This window comes from Chionomys nivalis, chromosome 1, assembly GCF_950005125.1.
Source record: "Chionomys nivalis chromosome 1, mChiNiv1.1, whole genome shotgun sequence".
NCBI classification, from domain to species: Eukaryota; Metazoa; Chordata; class Mammalia; order Rodentia; family Cricetidae; genus Chionomys; species Chionomys nivalis.
Genome location: NC_080086.1, coordinates 168,217,724 through 168,237,721, shown reverse-complemented (window position 1 = coordinate 168,237,721; position 19,998 = coordinate 168,217,724). Strand labels below are relative to the sequence as shown.

Below are 19,998 nucleotides of genomic sequence, written 5' to 3'. Positions count from 1 at the left end.
TTTGGAGGCTATCCTGGAACTAGCTCTTGTAGACCAGGCTGGTCTCGAACTCACAGAGATCCGCCTGCCTCTGCCTCCCGAGTGCTGGGATTAAAGGCGTGCGCCACCACCGCCCGGCTTTCCATGTTTTATTAATAATGAAAACAACAGAAAAAGGTTTCAATAAGTTAAGATATAAATTAAGTACCAATGAACACTAAAGGTTCCGAGAAAGCTGTAATCCTCCAATGGGCTATGGAAGACGATGACACTGTGTGATATGATTAGCAGGGGGTGTTAAATCAAGGTGAAATAGGCTGAGTTTACAATTTTTTGGAACCCCAGAGAATTCCTGTTTGTCCACCTGCTGGTGAGTTCCCAAATATTCTGCTGAGCAAGTGTTGTTCTGATTTCTGTCAGGATCCTAAGCTCCCTGGAGATAAACTCACAAAGCAAGCATGCCTGTATGTCTGGCTGCTCTGCCTCAGGGTTCTGTTCTTCAGATCCACTGTGCTACTTGATGCTTTCATACGCCAAGTAATTCACCCTTCTATAACTACATAACAACTTACTCTCTTTTTGTGTTCATGATCTATTTTGAATAATTTTTTGATGCATGGCTTGGAATATAAAAGTTAAGGTTTATTTTTCCACACACCTGTTTTAGAAACTATTTCACCCTGAAGTGTTGAAAAGACTATCCTATCCTCCATGGAAGTGTCAGTTCACAGTATACATGTCAGTCTGTTTCTAGTCGGTATGTTCTGTGATGATGTATTGATGAGTGTGCTAATACCACACTGGTGGTGTAGCTTTATCCATAGTTGGATACTTTGATATAAAAAAAATAGCCATTTGAGCTTTATTTATTAGTATTTATATTGTATATCTTTTTCCACCATTTAAAATGTTTGTTTTGTTTTTGGTTATGTGAGGCAAGGTCTCACTGGGTAACACTGGCTAGCCCTGGACTCACTATGTAGACCTGGCTGGCCTCAAACTCATAGATTCACCTGCCTCTGCTTCCCAAGTGCCGGGATCAAAGGCGTGGCCCATCATGCTTGGCCTCATCATTTAGTTTTTAATCTGTTTTCTTCGTTTTTTTAAATAGATACTTACAACATATAGCTGTGCTTGGCTTTTTATATAGTTTGAAGATACGTTTTTAAACTACACTAATCAATATAAGTTTTGATGCAATTGGATTCAATACTTATCATCTTGCTGTGTTGTATTTTTTGTTTTTGTTTTACGTTTTTATTAGGTTTTTGTGTGGTTGCCTTAGGTTTTTTAGTATATGTATTTATAAAAGTTCTCCTTGCAGCTGAGTATTGGCAGCACATGCCTGTATCTTAATACTCAGGAAGCTGAGTGAGAGGATCACACATTCAAGGCCAGCCTGGTATACACAGAGAAAACTTTTCTCAAAAGTAGATTAACTGGGGATGGAGAGATGGCTCAGTAGTTAAGAACACTTTCTGCTCTTGTACAGGATCCCAGTTAAGTTTCCAGAGCCCACACTGGATAGCTAACAACCACCTGTAACTCCAGTTCCAAGGGATGCAACACCCTCTTCTGACTCCAGGGACACTAGACACGCACATAGTGCGCATACATATACACAGGCACTCAAATATATATGTGTGTGTGTATTTATGTATGTATGTATTTATATGTATATATCTTTTAAAAATTAATGATTTTAAAATAAATATAAAAATTACTTTTAAATAACCCTATGTCATTTCATATATAATACAAAAATCTTGTGAAAATGTATTTTAAATTTCCTTTTTATCATAGTTTCAAATGTATTTTAACTTTTTCGTGTGCTAAAAAGTTACTGTTCCCTTCATTAGTAATCTTTTAGATAATTTTAAAAAAGAAAAATGACTATTTACTTTTAATTTCTAGTACTAATTCCTTTGTGTGTTTGTGTGTGCATTCATGTGCATCTATATGAGCATATGCATGTGTGTGGAAGCCAGAAGTAAACCTGTGTGTCATCGTCAGATGCTGTCCACCTTGTGTTTTGCAGCAGGGTGTTTCATTAACCTGAAACTCGCAGACTAGGCTAGTTTGGCTGACCCAGCAGGCTTCAGGGATCCCTAGAACTTGGATTAGAGGCTCTGCCACTGCACCTGACTTTTACAAATGTGGTTTCTGGAGGTTGAGCTCAGGTTCCCGTGGTTACTCAGCAGACATTGTACTGACTGAGCTTTCTAGCTCCCTGGCCATCAAACATTTATTTATCTATTTATTTACTTATTTATTGTACAGATCCAAGTTTCTGTCTAATAACACTTCTGCCTGGAAAAACTTTACTTATTTCTTGTAATGCAAATTAATTCTGTCTCAGAAAAAAAATATTGTCTATTTGACAAATTTTATCTTACAGCACTTGAAAAATGTTCCAAATTTATAACCTCTGAGACTTTTAATCTTTATTCCTACATAGATATGTTTGTTGTTCCTTGAGTTTTTTGAAACTTTGGTTTCTTGCCAGTGACTAATGTCAGAATCTCAGGTATTATTTCTTCGCACTTTTCTTCTCCTAGGATTTTAGTCTGAGTATGTTAGGTTATTTGATAGCAACAGTTCTTGGATCTGGCAGTCTTATTTTGTATGTTTTGTGTTACTTTTGTTTTTGGAAACTCCTGCTTGAGTTTATGTGTTTGCTCACCATCCTCGTGTTCATTGAGTATCCCCCTTGCTCTGTAAAGTCTCCCGATGAGCTCCTCAGAGGTAGTTTCAGTTTTTCTTACTGCTTTTCATTTGTCATTTTCTATTTGATGCTTTCTTACATTTCCATCTGATCTTGCATATTCTTTTACACTTGACCCTTTGACTTATCTTTCACCTTCTGAATGTTCTACCTGATAGACTCACATCTTCATTATACTAAACTGGTTATGTAGTTTTCTCTCTTGACCCATGTCTGTGGGATTGTCTCTGTGTATGTGCGTGCATAAGCATATGTATTGAAACCCTCTGGTTGGTAGCTGAGGAGCTTATCTAGGTGGTAAAGAAAATCAAATATTTTTTATGTGTGAAAAAAACTGGAAAAAAATCCTGGGTCTAAGTCTTTAAGTGTATATTATGAGATTGGGGGAGGTATTGATTCGGTCAGTATGGGATTAAGTTAGTGTTAGATTTATTTTTGGTCTTCTTACTGTTACAGCACCACAGAATTCAGATTCCTCTACATCACCATTTAGGATGATGCAGAAGAACCTTCTCAGTTCTGGACCATTCTTCCTTTATGCTGCACTGCAGAGGAATGCTCTCTGAACTCTGTGTTCTCCAATTCATAAATCCTTGTTATTTTTTACTCATGGCCTCATAGACTGTTTAAGGGAACTGTTTAATGAGAACCACAGAGTTCTTAGTCACACACCTTGTCCCTAGTTCTCAGACGTGAGGTCTTTGCAGTGTGCCAGTGTCAGCAACAAAACACGATTCCATCCTGCAATTCCGCCTTTCTGCAAGTAGTAAAGGATTTGGGATTTTGAAAACAGTTTTCTTTTCCCAGATAATGTATATGAACACTAGTACCCTAAAGATGACAGTGGTTGTTGTCCTTACTTCATAAGAATTTAAGGTTTTGTTACATAAAGAAGAGGGAGAAATGATCTAGTTAGGGTTTTGTGCATTGTCAATAATGCTTTCTTGGAAATGTTTTTGTGAATATCAGGTTATGTCCATGAGAAGAACTATTGCAGGGACAAAATTCCCTTATACCCATATGCCCCTCATACCCTCTCAGAAAATCTGCTTTCTCTTTCTAGTCCACACTCAACCTTTTGATGACTGGTTATAATTTTTTGACTGGTTATAATTTTTAAAAAGACTTATTGTTAAATTACATGTCACTTGTGTGAGTATGTGCACATATGCAGATGCTAGTGCAGGCCACAAGCATTGGGTCCCTTGAAGCTGGAGTTACAGGCAGTAATGAGCCACCTAATGAGTCTGAGAGCTGATAACCAAACCTGCATCAGAACAGGGTGCCCCTTAACCATGGGACCATCTGGTCAGCCCTAACTGATGTTTTAAAATGAACCTTGCTGTGGTCTGCACCAAGTACACCAGTACTCATGACCCTCTCTCCTTAGATTCTGAATTGGAAATTTGTCCTGCAACCATAGGTAATAGAATTTTCAGTAGCTCAGAAGAGTTGCAAATTTGCTCCCTCACAGTAGTAGGTTTTCCTGCTGCAGGACTGAAACAATGCACTTCCCAGTGTCCTGTGTCCTACGCAGAATCCAGAATGTATCCTCTGTTTAAGTCTTCCTAATGCATAGAACTTATTTAAAGATGTAAGCTTTTCCCTAAGTACAGCTTTCGCTCCAGCCCACAAGTGTCGATGCAGTGTCTGATTTGTCATTCTGCTCAAAATGTTGTTCCATATGCCTGTGATGCTCTGCTTGCTGTGGATTATTTAGAAACATGCTGAATATGAGATTATCTGGATATCTTACTGTCGCTGATTTTGTCTTCTCTCATCAGCTTACAAAGAGCCCTGTTTTGTGTATTCCCGCGTTGGGGGTAACCGGACGTCCTTGAAACAGCCTGTGGATAACTGTGACAACACTTTGGTGTTTGAAGCGAGGTTTGAGAGTGGTAATCTACAGAAGGTAGTCAAAGTGTAGGTTTTAATTGTTTTTATTAGAGGAAGTAGGCCATTAGCTACTTACTGGTTTTTTTGGATTAGGTATATTAAAGTTCTTAGTCTCCATTACTTAACTGTAATTCCTGAAGTACAAATGCTAATTAGGGTATTAAAGGTTTAGGTCAGCATTTATAATACTATGTATATGAACATTAATAAAAAGTTGCTTGATAAGGAAAAGACACAATTAGAAAAGATTGATATGTGAATAAATCTTAGATTAAAACATGTCTGCCTTCATTAAGGATCTTCAGCGACTGAGTGTGGGTACAGTTATCAGACTTTTGTCTGCGAGTTCAAATTTTTTTTTAATATTTATTTATTATGTATATAATGTTCTGTCTGTGTGTATGCCTACAGGCCAGAAGAGGGCATCAGACCTCATTACAGATGGTTGTGAGCCACCATGTGGTTGCTAGGAATTGAACTCAGGACCTTTGGAAGAGCAGGCAATGCTCTTAACCACTGAGCCATCTCTCCAGCCCCCTGCGAGTTCAAATTTTGAAACCTATGTGACTGTTACTTTACATGTACTTTCAAACCATTCTCAATGATAGCTACTTTATTCTCCTAGAACTGGAATTATTAGAAAATAAATGCTTGAAGGGAAAAAAAATCAATTACTTTTTTCTTCAGTTTCTATAACTCTTTACCTATTTTTATAGGAAATAATTGTATTGAAACATACAAAATTTTATTGGGTTTCTGTATTTACAAAGGAATACAAAGGCTGCATATTTAAATATCAATTACTCATGAAATAAAACTTTCAGAACTTAATTTTTGTGGTTGTTTGCTATCAAATTCTAAGTATATGTTGTTTCTTCCCAAAAGAACTATCTATGACTATATAAAATAGATAAAAATAAGATTATTTTTCTAATATATCTTAAACTGAAATGTCATACTTATGTGCTTTTTTCCTTCCTTTTTTGTGTATTAGGGCAGATTATGAATATCAGTTGACTGTGCGCCCAGACCTCTTCACAGATAAGCATACTCAGTGGTACTATTTCCAGGTCACTAACACCCAAGCAGAAATAGCCTACAGATTCACTATTGTCAACTTCACCAAGCCCTCTAGTCTTTACAATCGGGGTATGAAGCCACTGTTCTATTCTGAAAAAGAGGCCAAAATCCATAACATTGGCTGGCAGAGAATAGGAGACCAAATCAAGTATTATAAAAACAACCTTGGACAAGATGGGCGCCACTTTTTTTCTCTTACATGGACATTTCAGTTTCCACACAGCAAGGATACTTGCTACTTTGCTCACTGCTATCCATACACTTACACCAACCTTCAAGAATACCTTTCTGGCATCAACAGTGACCCAGTAAGATCAAAGTTTTGTAAAATACGTGTCTTGTGCCACACACTTGCTAGGAATATGGTGTATGTCTTGACAATCACTACTCCCTTGAAGAACAGTGACTCAAGAAAGCGCAAGGCTGTGATTTTGACTGCAAGGGTTCACCCAGGAGAGACCAACAGCTCTTGGATCATGAAAGGCTTCCTAGATTATATTTTAGGAGACTCGAGTGATGCACGGTTGCTTCGGGACACTTTCATCTTCAAGGTGGTACCCATGCTGAATCCAGATGGTGTGATTGTGGGAAATTACCGATGTTCTTTAGCTGGACGGGATTTAAACCGTAACTATACATCTCTCCTGAAGGAATCTTACCCTTCTGTTTGGTATACAAGGAACATGATCCATAGGTAAAATAATCTTTAAATTGCATCTCTGCTTAATCAGTAAATTTGGGAATCAAAACTTTGCTCATACAATCCCATTCATTTATTTTACTCTAACTTTTCTTTTTTTACTGTTTTTATTGTGCTATACATTTTTCTCTGCTCTCCTTCTTTCCTCCCCCTCTCCTTATACTCTCTTCTGTGACCCCCACACTCCCAGTTTACTCAGGAGATCTTGTCTTTTTCTCCTTCTTATGTAGCACCATGTATGTCTCTCTTAGGGTTCTCTTTGTTGTCTAGGTTGTCTGGGGTCGTGGACTGTAGGTTGATAACCCAAACCCAGAAAGACAATATAATATGTTCCCACTCATAAGTGACTTCTAGACATAAAGCAAAGAAAAGACCTCTAACTTTTCTTAAGATAGTTCATAAGCGATTTTCTTCCTTTCCAGTTCTGATCACACACCTTTCTGGCACTGTGAACAAGCTCTTTCTTTAATGAGAAAACAGGCTCCAGAATATTTCACTGGCTTTGAGAAACTGTGAAGTTTGCATGTCACAAATTTGATTTCTTCCTAAAAGTTATAGTAACCTTGATGACTACTGTAGCCTTGGTGGTTACATTGTGTTTTTATCATCTATGTGTGAATATTAACTACAGACCAAAGCCTTCTGGAGTTACGCCAGTCATACAGTGCTGAGTGAGTCCTTAGACTTACTTAGAGTAACCTGTGATTTCCCTTTTTTATATAACTTATTTTTTATTTTTTAAAGAAAATTATCTTTTTTCATTTTGCATACCTATCCCAGTTCCCACTCCCCTCCTCTCATTCTCTCCACCTACCCTCCAGTCCACAGAGAGGGTAAGGCACACTGCTTTGGGGAAGGTCCAAGGCACTCCCTACTATATCTAAGCTGAGCAAGGTATCCATCTAAAGGAACTGTAAGATTCCTTTTTTAAACTTTTTTGTCATTTAAAAATTTTTTTTCTTTTTCATTGTTTTTATTGAGCTATATATTTTTCTCCACTCCTTTCCCTTCCTTTCCCCTCCCCTCCTATCCTCTTCCATGGTATGTACCCATGCTCCCAATTTACTCAGAAGATCTTGTCTTTTCCTACATCCCATGTATTAGATCCATGTATATCTCTCTTAGGGTACTCTTTGTTGTCTAGGTTCTCTGGGATTGTGAATTGTAGGCCGTTTTGTTGTTGTTTTGGTTTTTTTTTGTTTTTGTTTTTTGCTTTATGTCTAAAAGCAACCTATGAATGAGAACATATGATATTTGTCTTTCTGGGCCTGGGTTAACTCACTCAATATGATGTTTTCTATCTGTATTCATTTGCCTGTAAATTTCAAGATGTCATTTTTTCTGCTGTGTAGTACTCCATTGTGTAGATGCACCACATTTCCTTATCCATTCTTCGGTTGAGGGGCATTTAGGTTGTTTTGAGGTTCTGGCTATGACAAACAAAGTTGCTATAAACATAGTTAAGCACATGTCCTTGTGGTACAGTTGAGCATCCTTTGGGTATGTGAACAGTAAAAAGAACTGAATACATGTAATGTGCCCAGGAATCTGGCATAGAGTTAAGGACATTAGTGGAAAAACTAATGAAATCTAAATAAAGTTTAGAGCTTAGTTAATGATAGTAATGTGCCAAGATTGATTTCTTTGTTTCTGAGAGCATAACAGAGTTATACAATATGCTAACCAAAAGAGAAGCTACAAAAGAAGTAGACTAGAGCACTGCTTTTCTAGCTCTTGTGTCATTCTTGTCATTTAAGAAATGAAACACATATACATATATACACACATATATACACATACATACATATGAAGGTAGCTGATGGAATGCCTGTTACATTATCTATGATGTCTATTTAATGATCTTTGACTTTAAGAGTCCTGACCTGACACATGATGGATTACAAGCCAATATAGCTTGACTTGTCTCTATGGAAGCTAATTTAAATGTCTCAGTTCTCAGTTTGCCTTGTAAAGAGGTTAAAGCAGGAACCAATTCAACAATTTCTGAAAGAATTTCAAGAAAGAGAAATACCTTTAATTCAATTACTCAAGAGCAGGTAAGAAAAACAAGAAGGCAGGCAGCTAGGTATAGGAAGGTGACAGCATGTCAGTATACACAAACTAAGTATACTTAAAACATGTTCAATAAGAGGAAATTCTTAGGATACTTAATATAAAATATTTAGAATAATTACTGGTGGACAAAAAGAAAATCCCAACTTATGTTAATTAATGCAAGAGAAGAAATGTTAATATCTCACTTTACTTCAGAGGTAATATTAATTACATAGATGTAATTAATTCCTAGAGCTTTCTAATGATGCTCTTGTAAGAAGTTGAAATATCGCCAAACCTCTGAATATTGGATTTTAAAATGGATGGCATGTTTCATATTTAGTGGTCATGCTTTAAAATCTAGTTTTCTAAGAACTTGTAATAATGTGTTGATTCCTTTGTGTTAAGTGGATTTTATCAAATAAAATCAGTAAATTAATGCACATAAAATTTCATTTTTAAATTTTATAACCATTGTTTTTAATAAAAGTGATGTTTGATTTTTTTATAAATATATACTTGTGATACCATTGTTAATATTTTAGTTTTTACCCTTCTAAATATATAGATATAGCAAATAACATATGCAATTTTAATTAAGTGATGTAGAAATGTCATATAAAGCCTGAAAATAGGGCAGAAGAGACAAAAATGCTCATCTACTGCTACCACGGCACCGCCTTTAAAGGCTCTTCAGTGCTCTTCAGCATCCATCTGAGAAGCCTGCTTTTCAATTTAAAATAACCAAGTGCTAAATTATACAGGTGATGGGTTGTCCTCTTCAGAAATACATGACAATTTCTTTTAAGTATTTTTTAGAGTTTTATTGGAAAAAACTCGGTTTAAAATTGAGTGTCATTTTTCTCAGAATGGTATTCTCAGAGGTTAACTTCTCACTGTTTCCAGGACCAAATTCTAAGGCACTCAATTTTTAACAAATATTTGGTGCTTGTGTGCATAGCGCTGTTCTAGATGATTTCAAACATTCCCCATATTTAACAAGCTTAAATATCAAACATAAAAATTTCCTAGACAGGTGACAAGGAAATGGTATGAGTAAGGTGTTGCCAAGTTCCAGAACCACCTTAGTTCTGACTGGACTGGCTGGGTAGGAATGGGTGAGACTGTTCTGAAGGCTGAGAACACTACAAGATGAAGGAGAAGACTCTCTAGTCCAGTAGAGCGTTTGTTAAGGTAGTGGGCAAAGGACGGGAGATCTGTTTTCTGTGGACAACAGAAAACCAAAGGACAAAGCAGAGAGATCTGCTAGAAGTCTTGGGAGTAGGAGGAATTTGTTGTTATCATGGAAAACTAGAGCATAAAAAGTCAAAAAATGATATATTTTAAATTTTATTTGTTTATTATATATGTAAATCTATATTACCTATAGAAGAAGATTCAGAGTTAAAAATTAGTGACTGGTTCCTTTTCTTTATAATAGGTTAATGGAGAAACGAGAAGTTATTTTATATTGTGATCTTCATGGCCATAGTAGGAAACAGAACATTTTCATGTATGGCTGTGATGGTAGCAGCAGATCTAAAACAAAAGGATTATACTTACAACAACGAATCTTCCCACTTATGCTGAGCAAAAACTGCCCAAATAAAGTAAGTAGCATTAAGAGTTTAACTTTCCTTATTAAATACTGCACATATGGGAAAGTCAAGTTCGTCATCCTACTTGTTAACCTGCTTTTTAAAATTAGTTTTGGTTTTGCTTTTTTTTTTTAACTAATTTTTACAGTTGACTATGAGAAAAAAAAACTGTTTGGGTCTGTTTAATGCCCAATTATTTAGAGATATTTTCAAAAAAATAATAACAAAACTTCTTTCTTCTCTTCTCTCTAAGAGCAGCACTATTTACCTTCTGAACTTTTTTTCTCATTGTCATTTGTCTTATCAATTTCAAGGTCTAACATTTTCAAAAGATTTTTTTTTAGTGTATAAGTTATACAGACTAAAGATCATGATCTTAGGAAATGTACAATAAATTTATTAGAACTTTCAAAGAAAAATTTAATGACCAATATTCAAAAATACTTAGAAAGTAGAATTAGAAGAGAATACAGTGTAATATTTTTGCTAATGGTGAAAATGTTGGAGCTGTTCAATTATTGAATTGTTAAAATAATTTACTTTTTTAGAAAAAAGAATTACTGTAGTAAACAAAAAATCATGTAGACTTCAAAGTCTTAATGAAGAACTAATTGGGAAATACTGCTTTCTGAGGCTAATTGGGACTCAAGCATACCATAGAAAAGCTATCTATAGAAAGAACAGGTTTGTTGCTCCAAGAATACTTGTACCTATGGGAAGATCAGAGAAAACAATCCCATACCTGAATCTATTACTATATTATGTCAGCAGTGATAGGTATAAAATTCATTACTCCTATAAAATTATCCCCTATCTCTCCTATCTCTAAGCTGTTATAGCATGTTTATTGACATGTTATTTAATCTTCAATCTCAAATTAGTTGTACCTTACATGAAATGGACCTGTTTCTTGAATGCCATAACCAACCAGTCTGCATTTGAACAGCTGTTCCACCTAATACAGTGATTACTTAAAATATAGACACCTCCAATTCTATGTTCCGTCTGAAACATTTCTCATTACAACATTCAGGCAAATCTGCAATCAAAGGTGTAGAGATGAAATACTTTCCCAGTAAACAAGAACAGGTAGCTAGAAAGCAGGGGAGATAGGTAAGTGTTGGTGGAGCAGCGGGGCTGTGTCCCGCCACCGGGTTAGCTTTACCCGGAATAATTACATGGAAACTGTATTCTTTTGAACACTGCCTGGCCCATCAGTTCCAGCCTCTTATTGGCTAGCTCTTACATATTGATCTAACCCATTTCTAATATTCTGTGTAGCACCATGAGCTGGCTTACCAGGAACGATCTTAACCTGCATCTGTGTCTGGCGGGAGAATCATGGCGACTCACTGACTCGGCTTCTTTCTCCCAGCATTCTGTTCTGTTTACTCCACCCACCTAAGGGTTGGCCTATCAAATGGGCCTAGGCAGTTTCTTTATTAATTAACCAATGAAAGCAACAGATAGAAAGATGACCCTCCTCCATCAGGTAAGAACTGACCAACACCAACTGGATTTGATTGACCACTATAGAACAAGTCAATGTCTAGGTTCCAAGTCAATATTTCAAGCCAATATCTAAATTTCTATACAAGAAGCTAAAAAGGGAAAACAAACTAAACAGAAAACAAGCAAAATGAAGCAGACAATAAAGAGAAGTGGTGATGTTGGAAACAGAGATAATGGAGAAAACCATAAAACAAAGTTTGTACTGGGAAAGATCAATTAATATTGAAAACACTTTACCAAAACTGACCAGAAAGAGAAAGATGACAAAAATTACTAACTCAAGAATGAAAGAGAGGAGTATTAATTTGAGCAGATTCTGCAGACAAGCACAATAAAGGGATATCCTTGTGGTTCTACTCAAAAATCCTTGTTTTTTTGTAATTTGATGAAAATTTTCATGAGTTTTTATAAAACTTTGAAGGATTGTTACATATATTTCAATTAATAAATTTAGGAGACTTATACCATGTTGTCAGAAGTTACATTGATTTGCTAGAAAGAGATACAGACCATCATCCATATTTAAGATTCCTGGGTCAACAGTATTGGCTCAGCAGGTAAAGGCACCTGTTGCTAAGTTTGATGGTCTGAGTTTGACACCTGGCACCCACATGGTGGAAGGAGAGAATAAACTCCAACACATTGTGTTCCTGCCTCCAGTCAAGTGGTAGCATGTGTTAAAGAGTACCTGAGGCTAAATAGAACATGAACTCTAGGGGAAACTTGCTTCTATATTCTGATAAATGGGCATAGCAATAAAACTACTCCTGATTACATAGCTATAGCTATGCTCATAGATTCTTATATTTCTCAACCCTTATCTGAAAATATTCTTGCATTAGGTGCTAAGTAACCCACAACTGGTTAGCAAGTAGAGAATAAAAGACTTAGTAATGCTCATCCTTAAATGGGATGCCTGTATTACACTCTCAAGGCTCAGGAATCTGTGTAGAAGAGGGAACAGAGAGAGGGTAAAAGCCAGAGGTAGTATATGACTTCAAGGAAACAGCATTGTCCAGACACAGCAGAGTGGATGCACATATTAACTCACAGAGACTGTGATAACATACACAAGACCTGCTCAAGTTCAAGCCAGACAAAATTCCAACATGGAGCAGGGGATGTAGGGATGGAGTTCTGCCACTAACTGATGAAGCTGGGTGAGTAAGGAGGTGGGAAAGGATCTGGGAGAAATTGGGGTAGGGAAGTAAATATTATTAAAACATAGTCTATGGAATTATCAAAGATTGAATAAAATGTTATTTCAAATAGATAAAAAAGATATATAAAAGAAAGACATGAAGTTGTGAGGGAGAGGAGATGGGAAGGGTCTTGGAAGAATTTGAAGGAAGGAGTGAAGAGTGGATACACTCAAGATACATTGTATATATGTGCGAAAATTTCAAAAAAAAATTAAAATTAATTTTTTCAAATAAAGATTGAAGATTTTTCCAAACTAATAAGAAACATATACAAAAATTCTATACTTGGAATCATACTGGACTTTTTTAGAGACTTTTCTAAGATAATGTTTTTCTCATAAAATCAGAATACAAAACAAGGACTCCTCTGCCTATTCTTTTCTTTATTAAGGCAGGACTAGGGGCTGATCTCAGAGATTCAGGTATGTGGTAAATGCTGTCCTCTGAACTAGAGATTCAGCCCTGCTTCTCTTCCATGCATCCTTCTGGAAGTTTTAAGTAACGCTAAGAAGGCAGACTCACTGCATGGAAGCAATGAAGGCATGCTTGCCCACATACGAAGTTCAAAGTATCTACAAAACCTCTTAGGGGAAATGATTAGCACATTGTAGGGGAAAAGTTCACTCCACAATTTCTGTCAAAATAATCTAAAATTGAAGACAATACCATTTTGTCATAATTCTAAATAATGTGTTGCAAATTAGGTCGGCACGATAAAAACCAGGCCAGCTCAAGGATGACAATTATATTTTCAATGGTTATGAAAATAATGCTACAAGAGTGGGAGGTCCGACTTCCTATCTGTCTGGCTGGAACCATACAGAGAGAGCGCGCATCTGGGTCGTCCCAGTTTTTCTTCCTGGGCTCCAGGTAGCCACGCCTTAACTAGATGTGATTGGTTGACAGAGTTTCCCCATCAGTAATGAACATTTGTAAGTCTAATAAAATGTTTAAATCTATATGTTAAACCCTTAAAATTATTGAGAAATATCCATATGAATGGAGAGATATTCTGTATTTTGGGTTGAGACAATAAACACAGATATTCAGTCTCTCATAAATGATGGGTAGAGTTAACACAATTTCAAGAAAAATCAAAACATAATTGTTTACAGAAATAGGTAAATTTGTGTTTGTTGTAAGTAATGCAAAGAAATTGGGCCTAACAAATCAATTTTGGAAAAAAGTTAAAGGAATCTCACTATCAAATTTTCAGATAGGATAAAATAATCGTGATTGATATGATATAGTATAATAGTATAGGGAGGGGCATAGACACTGAGAGCAAGTCCAGCACAGTAGTACACACGCACACGCACGCACGCACGCACGCACAGCCTCTGTCTAGGTAATAGGAAATCTAATGCAAGACCTTTCAGTAATTCGTATCACAATTGGACAGCCATTAAAATATCTTCCACCTAAACCTCACATTTTAAATGTTATGCATAAAACTTTTGTCACATGAAGATAGACAAAAGGTTCTTGAACGTTGTGATAGTTGCTAATACACCAGCTTGACAGGATCTAAAATTACCAATTAACAAGCCTCTGGGTGTGTCTGCAAAAGTTTAATGATATTAGATTAATTGGAACCTAAATATGGGCAGAATTATTCCATGGGCTGAGGTCCTCTATTAAATACGAAGAAAGCGAGCTGAGTACAGGCACTCGTTCTCTCTTCCTCCTAGCAGCTGAGGCAGTACAACCAGCCTCCTCAACTTCCCGATGCCCTGTCTCTTTGCCGTGGTAGACTGTACTCGACTGGGAGCCAAAACAAACCCCTTTTAAAAGTTGCTTCTGTCGGGTATTTTGTTACAGAAACTAGAAAAGTAGCTGATACAGACATATACCAAGCTCATGACCTATTGGGTCATAATAAACAAACAAATTAGACTTCATCAAATAGATTCTTTTGTTTTATGAAAGGTCTTAGAAATAGGATGCAAATCGGGAGGCAGAGGCAGGCGGATCTCTGTGAGTTCTAGACCAGCCTGGTCTACAAGAGCTAGTTCCGGGACAGGCACCAAAGCTACAGTGAAACCCTGTCTTGAAAAACCAAAAAAAAAAAAAAAGAAAGAAAGAAATAGGATGCAAAGATGTTATAGATAGAAAATACCTGCAAATTCATTTCTGATATAGAACTCAGTAATAAAACAACTTTACAAAAAATAGCACTGATATTAGATATTAGTGATATTGTCTTAGGGTTTTGTTGCTGTGGATAAAGGAAAACATTTAATTGGGGCTGACTTACAGCTTCAGAGGTTTAGTTCATTGTTGTCATGCAGGAAGCATGGCAGCATGCAGGCAGGCGTCATGCTGGAAAAGTTGCTGAGAGTTCTACTTCTGGATCAGCAGGCAGCAGGAAGAGAGCGACACTGAATCTGTCTTGAGCTTCCAAAACAAAGCCCACCCTTTGTGACACACTTCCTCCAAAAAGGCCACACCTACTCCTACAAGGCCACACCTTCAATAATGCCACTTCCTATGTGTTTATGAGGGCCGTTTTCATTTAAACCACCACAATAATTCATCAGAATAATGTATAATGCTAAATAGACACATGAAAAAAGGTATTTGGCTTAATTAGCCATCAAGGAGCTACAAGTGAAAATCATGAAGATGAGATACAACTACATGCTTAATATGATGACTAAAATTTTTTAAAAGGTGTTGTTTATATCCAGTGCTAAGAAAAATTTGGAGCATATCGATTGTTCAGAGATATGATTATTAACACAATATTTTAGAGAATAGTTTGCCTTCGGACTTAAATGAACAGTTATCATGTGATTAGCAATCCCATGCCTAGGGATGAACCATAGGAAAAAAATAAAAAAATTACATTCATATGTAAACCTGTATATACAAATATTTTGGAAGCTCTCTTTAATTTCTAAAAATTAAATAATTCAGCCAGGCAGTGGTGGCGTATTCCTTTAATCTTAGCACTTAGGAGGCAGAAGCAGGTGAATCTCTGAGAGTTTGAGCCCAGCTTGGTATACAAAACTAGTGCCAGGACAGGCTCCAAAATGCTACACAGAGAAACCCTGTCTTGAAAAAAAAATTAAACAATTCAAACTAGACTTTATGTAGTACAGTCACACAATGGAATGAATCCCCCTCAGCAATAAAAGAGAATGAATATTTCTACATGCAGCAACTTGGATAAATCTCTAAGTATTTTACTAAGAAGCCAGTCTTAAAACACTACAGACTCAGCCGGGTGGTGGTAGCACGCGCCTTTAATCCCAGCAGGTGGGTCTGTGAGTTCAAGGCCAACCTGGTCTACAAGAGCTAGTTCCAGGACAGGCCCCAAAGCTAAAGAGAAACCTTGTCTCAAAAAAAAAAAAAAAAAAAAAAAAAAAACTCAATTCCATTTAGACAGCAGTCTTGCAAACACAAACACGTAGTGACAAAGGAAAAAGTGAGGTGGCAGAAGAACAGAAGAATGTGACAGCAGGACAATAGCGTGAGCTGAGTTAAAAAGATGGGACCTGGGGATCAGGGAGAGAACTGTTCTGTATTTGATTGTGGTAGTGATGGTGGTAATTGAATCTCTACACATTAAAAATCTCAGAATGGCACAAATAACTTAAGTTGAACAACAGCTCCCCCCAGTCACTTGGTGTACACTTGTAAAAGAAACCAAAACAATGTTGATCTCTTTATAAACAATATTTCAATACATCTCCAATGCCTTTCATATGAAAACAGACTCCTTATATTCCTGGAAATATACAGGATGAATCTTCATTCTGAAACATGCAGACTTTCTAGAACTTACTAAAAATACAGGATTCTGTGTGTGGTGGCACACATCTTTAATCCCAGCAAAGATAATTGCTATGCGTATGAGGTTAGTGTGAGCTATATAACAAGACACTGTCTCAAAAATGCAAAAAGCAAGCAAGAAACAAAACAGGAAGTGTTCCTAAAGGTATAGTATCCTGTACTAGTAGTAACAAAAAATAATACACTTATTTGGAGGGGCTGGAGAGATGGCTCAGCAGTTAAGAGCACTGGCTGTTCTTCCAAACATCCTGTGTTCAATACCCAGCAGCCATATAGTGACTTACAGCCATCTATCGCGGGATCTGATGCCCTCTTCTAGAATAAAGGTGTCCATGCAGATTGGGCACTCATATACATAAAGTAAAATGAATAAACCTTGAAAAAATTAAGCTTATTTGGGACAAGTTATATGATGATAAAAGTATATTTATTGTTGGCGTTACAATTTCTGTTCTCAAAATATAAATACATAATCCTTAAAACAAATTACTTTCCATCTTGGATGGTGGTGGCAAAAGTTGAGTCTGAACCACGCTCAACTCTGGTGAATTAGAGGTCACCCTAGGCTACAGGAGATCCTGTTTCAAACAATAAAATAAAAATAGTTATTTTTATTGACCAGAAAATAAAAGGTAACACCTTCAGCTTTGAAATTACAATTTTTACAGAGATGCTGTTTTATTTTTCATTCTGTTTTTTGTCCACTTAAATTTTTTTTTTTTTTTACTGATGACATCTCAAGGCCCTCCAAGGTCACAAGTTTCTATCAGTGATCCAAGGAAGCAACAGAAAAAACACACGGTATTCTCCCAGGAAGAAAAGCTGGTCCTGCAAGAACATCTTGATAAGTAGATGCACCCAATCCAAGAGCAATGCATGGCTCAAAGATTTGGTTTGAAGGAGTCCCATATCAAGATTTGGTTCAAGAACAAAAGAGCTATGAGAATCCTGGGAAGCCTGGCTCTGGATCTCCTGATAGGCCTACCTGCCGATGTCCCTCTTGGCACCTCTGGCAGTGCAGTTCCATATGCCACAGCCCCGAGCTCCAAAATCACCCATTCTCTGTTGTCAAACTGAGTCTGTAAATATCTCAAAGTCCCTTAATTCCACCAGGAATGCAAATGCAATCAAGTCTTCAAAGGCACTCAGATCATGAAAGAATTCCACATTCCCATGTGTCCCCAGACCCATCAACAAAACCTAATCTCCGAATGCATCAAGGCATCCCAATGCTGGGAACTGGAACAGTACACCCTAGACACCAGATTCCCTTAAGTTCCTCAGTGAGTTCTGGCTCTGAGGGTTCCCAAGGCTCTATGATGTCTTCAGATAAATGTGACCAGCAAGTTCAACCTGAAGTTCCAAGGAAGCAACGGAAGGAACGTATTGTGTACTCCCAGGAACAGAAGCTCCTCCTCCAAGAACATTTTGGTCAGTGCATGGACCTCAGCCTGGAGGAACATGTGGAGCTGGCCCTGATGATTGGCATGACCGAGTATGAGATCAAGATCTGGTTCAAGCACCAGCATGCTAAGTACAAACAGAAGAATCTGTGGAAAAATTCACGAAGTCCTGCCAGAATAAAATGGAAGCTCCAAGGATGTTTTTGTGTCTACCCATTTCCATTGTCACTTATCTGTTCCTGCCCTTGCAAATATAGAGTCCATGTCTCTAGGCAAAAAAAAAAAAAAAAAAAAAAAAAAAAAGATTGAAAGAATTGCATCACTTTCTCCCCTCTTTTTTCCCCTCCAGCCACGCCCAGCTACTCTCCCCTGAACTTTTGTAATTTCCCACCTACATTTGTACTTGTGTATCTGTATGTAACAATAAAAACTGAAGAGAAGGAGGCTTGCATCTGTGTGTAATAGTAATAAAGGAAAACAGCCTGACTGCTTGTTCCTTCTTACCCTCTTCCCAAAAAGTACATGTGCCGTTTCTAATCACTGCTTCTCAGTTTTCCTTCTCAGCTTGCAAGTTTAACGTTCAGAAGAGCAAGGAAGGGACAGGAAGGGTTGTGATGTGGAAGATGGGCATCAGGAACAGCTTCACCCTGGAGGCCACCTTCTGCGGATCTACTCTTGGTAACTGTCCTTGATGACCTCTTCCTGACAGTAAATCAAAGCTAGGCTTTGCTGTAAGATTAGTGATCCGGACACCAGTAGTGAACATGTTCTTCCCACTTAAATGCACACTTAGGTTTGATCAGTCCTATAAGCAGGATGAATAAATGTCTACTGTGTGGTATCTCTGTGTCATCATTTCCTCTTGTTTATAAAAGAATGTTCTGGGATGCACTCTTTACTAATCTTCAAGCATTTGCTGTTGCTGTTAAGGGAATTCCTATGGGTTTTTTCAAACTGAGAATTCCTGATGAGGCCAAGAAAAAGCAGTGAATGAACTTTATATGTTTTTATTAGATTTGTTGTTTGCCAAGCAAAAACAGAGTAGCAGTTTGCATTATTTCCCTGGTTAGTTGGTTCATCCACTCATTGGTTATTGTCAGTTTATATTTGGAAGGAAGCCCTTCGTTCCTGCAACTAAAAATGAAGCTACCTTCTGTAGTCTCACATTAGAAATACCTTTGTCATGCTTAGCATGCACTAGTGAAGTTAGAATATTCTGTATTACAATGATTTTAGCACTTAGGGAATGTTTCAGGTAGAGGTTGTATTGTGGTACCTGCCTGTGATCTCAGCACTCAAGAGAAAGGCAGGCAGCTCTTGAGTTCGAGGCTAGCATGGGCTACATAAAAGAACTTTTCCCATTTTGAAAAAGGAAAATGCTGAAAACTCATACATGTAATTTCAACCTAGTATTTTTTTTTTTTTGCTTTTGTTCTGAGACAGAGTCTCTCTACATAGTCCTAGCTGTCCTGCAACTCACTATGTAGAGTAGACTGGCCTCAAACTCACAAAGATCTGCCTAACTGTTCTGAGTCACTGGGATTAAAGGTATATGCCACCACGCCTAGAGATTCCTTTTTGTTTTTTAAATGTGACCTGAAACGGAAGTAACATCATTCAAGATGACAATATTTTCTCATGGAACTTTCCTGAGTAGTTATCATCACAACTAGTAACTGGTGACCATAAGTGTAACTGACTTTCTGCCTTGCAACACACATGAGTGTGTGCACAGTAAGCTTTGCCCCAGGTTGTGTGAAAGGGTGAGCAAAAGCTTTAAGCTGTTAAAGACCTGCTCCAGAGAGGGAAATCTAGAGGACAGAATATGGAGTTATACCTGTGTTTATTTATAGTGTCTCACAATTTAGATTTATCTGAAAATAAAAAAATAGTAACTCATCCTCCAGAGTGAATAATTATTTTTTGATGTTTTAGGTAATAAACGAGGCACCCACTTCAGCACAAAAGACTTAGAGTCAATGGGATATCATTTTTGTGATTCTCTATTGGACTACTGTGATCCTGACCGGAGCAAGGTAAGTAAATCAAT

The 19,998-nt window shown here is 37.2% G+C and overlaps 1 protein-coding gene across 16 annotated transcripts in view; it reads left to right on the top strand.

Annotated features, from left to right (window-relative positions):
• The window catches only part of Agbl3 (AGBL carboxypeptidase 3), a 78,717-nt gene that overhangs the window by 19,754 nt on the left and 38,965 nt on the right, over nt 1–19,998 (top strand). For 13 of the 16 annotated variants that reach the window (XR_009056828.1, XR_009056829.1, XM_057764388.1 and 10 more), the window contains 5 exons: nt 4,489–4,627; nt 5,595–6,374; nt 9,877–10,045; nt 18,500–18,626; nt 19,884–19,984. Coding sequence is in view for 14 of the 16 variants with exons in the window: in XM_057764388.1 (XP_057620371.1) it covers nt 4,489–4,627; nt 5,595–6,374; nt 9,877–10,045; nt 18,500–18,626; nt 19,884–19,984 (1,316 nt within the window). In the remaining 2 variants the exon portion in view is untranslated. The other 3 variants (XM_057764434.1, XM_057764452.1, XM_057764443.1) reach the window with 3 other exon arrangements.